The sequence below is a fragment of the Odontomachus brunneus genome, unplaced genomic scaffold (genome assembly GCF_010583005.1).
Source record: "Odontomachus brunneus isolate Ranch 3 - 2012 unplaced genomic scaffold, Obru_v1 Obru_scaffold_266, whole genome shotgun sequence".
NCBI classification, from domain to species: domain Eukaryota; kingdom Metazoa; phylum Arthropoda; class Insecta; order Hymenoptera; family Formicidae; genus Odontomachus; species Odontomachus brunneus.
Genome location: NW_022639716.1, coordinates 104,148 through 109,346, shown reverse-complemented (window position 1 = coordinate 109,346; position 5,199 = coordinate 104,148). Strand labels below are relative to the sequence as shown.

At 29.9% G+C, this 5,199-nt stretch overlaps 1 protein-coding gene across 1 annotated transcript in view; it reads right to left on the bottom strand.

Moving 5' to 3' along the window:
• LOC116853007 (solute carrier family 35 member G1-like) overlaps positions 1–5,199 on the bottom strand; it is a 119,150-nt gene that overhangs the window by 25,535 nt on the left and 88,416 nt on the right. Inside the window, exon 2 of the mRNA XM_032833855.1 lies at positions 3,728–3,943. Coding sequence (XP_032689746.1) covers positions 3,728–3,943 — 216 coding nt within the window. The remainder of the gene's footprint in view (positions 1–3,727; positions 3,944–5,199) is intronic.

Genomic DNA, 5,199 nt, shown 5'->3' with positions numbered 1-5,199 from the left:
CCACTCTTAAATCGCTGAAACCATACTTGGCATGTTCTTTCCGATGGAGCATAATTGCCATAAGCTTCGAAAAGCAATTTATGAGCTGCAGCTGCAGTTTTTTTCAAGTCAAAGTAATAAAGCAGCACATGTCGGAAAAACAACTTATCACATATTCACATATTCTCACGTTCCATATTTAATCAAAAGAAAAAATAGCACTGCTCGCTTAAATGAATCTCTTCGCACTGAATTTTATTGACAAATGTCTAACCTCTAAAATGCAGCCAGTTTCAGATGTCAAAATAAATTACACCTACAACTAACGTCATCTAACTGTGAGCCGCAGGAACTAAGTTTACCACCTAATATTTTACTTAATATCTCTAAAGTTTATGGTTATTTGCAAAATGACTTCGACCATTCCTTCCAGTTTAATATTTTTTATGCATTTTTTGTTATTAATACAACTTGCGTAGACTCTACATAATAGAGAATATTATGAAATAAAAGAATATTCTGGGTTTGCGCAAAATTACTTAAACACATCTTAATTTTACATATAAACCATAGGATAAATGTATATGATTATGGTACATTTTAATATATTACGAATAATATATATATATATATATATATATATATATATATATATAATATATATATTATATATATATATAATATAATAAAAATTAATAATAATTTATTTTATTATTATTAGTATATAACAAAAATTTTTTCATTAATATTATCAATAATATATTGTCCAATGTACCTCAAATTTGCAACGTTGCAAAATATTGTAGTTTTTTGTCCGACATATATTCAATATTGCAGTAATATTTTGTAATTAATGTAAAAAAACAACATATATTCTATGTAGAAAAAATATCCGTACTTCTATCTTCAATGTTGCAACATCTCATCAATGTTTCTTCTATGCTGTATGGGATATATTCAAAAGAAAAATATATATTTTGTTACATCACACTTTTTTAATATTAGGTTACTAACAGCGATTTACATAAATCTCACGATTCCAAAGATTGTCTAATCATTTATTATATCAACTCGGACTATAAAAATTATCTTCTGCATATGAAGGATCAGTGTCATGTAACCGACGATCGAGTAAATCCAACTAACATAATGTTATAGAGAACCAAGTGGAATTATGATCTTATATATAATAATCTTATTGTAATTATCTTTGTTGTTATAAATTTGTAATATAGGTTGAAGATGAACCTAATATTGATCGAAACGTTCCAAAACCATTATATATTATTAATATATTATTAATGTATCGTTAAATAAAATTGCGCCCATTGTAACACTAATTGTTCTAATTGTCTTATTTGCATATAATTGATTTCAAATAAACATAACTCTGCGGAAAATTATCTTATTTAAAATTTCTTTTTTCATTCTTAAAAGTAATTGTATTTTTTAGGTTTTGAATTTATCCTCTTTCCTTATCGTCGTCTTTTCAAAAATAAGAAATTACATATTTTATAATCCAAAATATTGCATAATGGAATAAATTTTTTTCGCATATTCTAACTATTATATATAATAACGCATCTTCTAACCATTATATATAATATCGCATATAATAATCATTGTAAAGTATAAACTTTCCTCTATAAATTGAAAAAAAAAAATAGATTATGATTTCTTCGCAGAATTGCAGCGTATCAAAATTATTCATACATTTTTTGTCGTCAGCGCCAACGTTAACATTATCTATGTGCGCGCAATATACAGGGTGTCCAAGAACAATCTACGAAGCTCTAGTGAGAACGTAGAGCGGATCGAGATGAACATAAAAGTCTTATGCCGTTTTGCGATATTTGTAATAATAACTGAAAAATTAATTGCGAAAATTAAGGAAAAACGTGTGCTGGTAGAGGACAGAGCATTTCAATCAGCGCGGACCAGTAATATAGTGTGCTGATGTCGGCGCTTGGCGATTGGAAGAACAATGCACTACTGCCTATGTCGTTACGCCCCTACGTCTTGCCGCACCACGTCGAGGCGAGATATAGGAGCGCAATGATATAAGCAGGCAGCGCCGACATTATTAGCGCTATATTACTAGGCTGTGCCACAGTATATGTATAATCAGTAGGGGCACTCCGCGTCAATCCCTTTGATGTCAGTGTCCGAAAACACGTCGCCATATTCTTGATAATAGCAGCGTGCTAATATTTAAATTAAAAAATAGAAGACAACTCAAAATTTCTTAAATAAATATTATAAGTTTGCAAATGTAATATGAAAGTAACACAAATAATTATACAAAAATAAGTAAACAACAAAATTAATAAGTAATATGTATATTATATTACAATGGATTATAAAATTTGTGTGAATTTCTAGTAAAAACAGATAATAATTTTTATTTTTAATGTTATTAATGGGCAAATTGATGTACACTGTGTTATTATTTATAGTTAAAATATATATAATATGTACATGTGTGTGTATATAAAATGCGAGCGAATAAAGTATAAATTCGTAACCAATGACTCAAATATTTTTCATTATCTCTTCAAAAATATGAATAAAATGTTTTGAAGCTTATAATAGATGTGTATACAAATTGATAATAAAAAAATATGTTAAATTCTTAATATTTGCAGGCTACAATTTATAATTTATTATAGACAGCCATTACTCAGGTAACACATGTTAATTTTATATACGTTCTGTAAACATATATAATGTTTCATAATCGTATAGTAAATGTTTAAAGAATGAATGTGTTACTAATTGTACTACCTGAGTAATTTATGTTGTTTGTTTTTTTATTTGACACCATGTTGCTGGTAGTAATGCAACATATGCGCTGTAGCATTTCTCCGACGCTGTTTCCACCAAGTGACGCTACTAGTTATACATATATTGTGACCGCGCTGTGACTCGAGTGCTCCGTCCTCTACTATTCAGCAAACACTTTTTCTTAATCTTTCACAATTAATTTCTCGGTTATTATTACGAATATCACAAAACAGTATAGGACTTTTATGTTCACCTCGACCTACTCTACGTTCTCACGAGAACTTCGTAGATTGTTCTGGTTTTACACTCTATCTTACTAGCAATGTCTTTGTAGCGCGCATCGGATAATACTAAAAACACACGATATATGATTTTATACCTTCTGATATGCGTACTGCCCAGTAACTCAGTTCATTACATAGATCTTCTAATGCACGATAACAATTCATGTAATAATGAACTGAACTACCGATTAACATGCATGTAGGAAGATATGAAATTGTGTATCGTGTAATTCTATCTTTATACTAAGTTGATTTAACTGAACAAAATCTTTCAAACATTTTCTTTTCTTTAATTTGCAGAAGAAATATATACTTTACAATCATTATCATTAAATATTACGAAAATAACTTATTTGTAAAATACATCAATTATGCAATTTCTTAAAAGCGTAGCATATCTTTACTTTTGAAAGGACAACGAAAAAAGAGAACATTAATTCAAAATATAGTAAATGTTCTTTAAAGTACAAACTTTAATTTTGACAATAAAAAATATTCAAATAGATCACTTTTCATAAAGTTACACTTATTTGAAGTTACGCACAATTTTGATATGAATTATCTATGTTATATTTAACGAGTATATTTATCACGTTCACTTTCAAGCTTGCTTTGTTAATTGATTTATTAAATAATTTTATATCTGTTATGGTAAAATCCTATTTCTAATTTTTGGTTACCTGAAATAAGAATGGTGGTCTAGCAACCAAAACAACACCACCAAAAAGTGTGCAGACTACTACTATACGTAGCACACCGCAAGGTTCCTTCAGAAAAAGGAAAGAAAGTGCGATTACGATGACTGGTGAACTAAATATAATAGTGGTAGCATCACCTAAAGGTAATTCTCTGAAGCTGTAATATAGCAATGACAAAGTCATGCCACCTACTATACCCTGAAAGAATAATTACATGATATAAATAATAACAGTGAAAAAGAGAGAGAGAGAAACAAAGAAAGTTAATGGGATCCTGAAGGCATCCTTTGTTTATCTTGTTTATTGATCATAGTTTTGTTATTGGCTTTGTAGAATTAAAAATCTTTTTGCACAGTTATAATACACAATTATAATACACACGAGTAGAAATACTAGGCCAGTTCTAGAACAGAATAAGTGATGTTAAAGGCATAGGGAGTTCACATTCAAAGGACAGGCATAAGGAGTTAACATTACAAGAGTGGGAAACTGACGTTATAGGGCTGGAGAGTTAACGTCACAAGAATGAGGACTAACATTACAGGAATAAGCAAAAATTAAATATTTATTAATCAAAATTAAATATTCATCAATTAAAATTACATTTTTATTTACACAATATATTCTCAAAATATCACAGTACGTATTTCGAATATTCATAGAATATATGCTCTTTACGTTTGCAATATACTGAGAATATGCTCAGAATCTACTTGTGCTATATGGGTGCGCATAACGTTTAAAGTACATGATCACTTATATCTATCGCATTGTCTGTCTCGTTTTTTCGATGCCTCTGCCACTACGGGATAAGTTTGTGAATAGCAATATAGTAGTATTACATATATACTGTTTTCTTTGTTATATTTGTCTGATTCATAGTATAACAGAAAAAACAGGAACCTCTCTCGCATCTTGCAGTCCTCACGAGGCAGCGCGCGTTCCAAGTAATATATATTTAAATGATTTTTTCAGACGACGAATTCCAGCCCCGTGAAGTTAGCCCTCCAATATTAAAAAAAAAAACAATTTCTACACCTAATTCGTTTGCTCATCGTTTGCACATGTTTGCACATCAAAAATTTTCGTTTGCACACCTCTAGTTTCAAAGTTATTGAAAAAACAATTTTGGGGGGACAACTTCACACTAGCCCCTCAACATTCGAAAAAGTAAACTTTCTTTAGCTCAAACGATTGCACATCTTTGCACATGTTTGCACATCAAGAGTTTTCGTTTGCACACATTTAGTTTAAAAGAAATTTAAAAAACAATTTTGGGGGGGCTAACTTCACACTAGTCCCCCAAGTTGCACAAACTTGACTCACAATGCATGTACTCGATGGATTTTGGTTTGCACATTTCGAAACAACTCGAATTTTCGTTTGCACACCTCTAAAAAAAAAGTTATTTAACATTGAAATTTAGGGGGGGCTAACTTCACACTTGTCGAAAT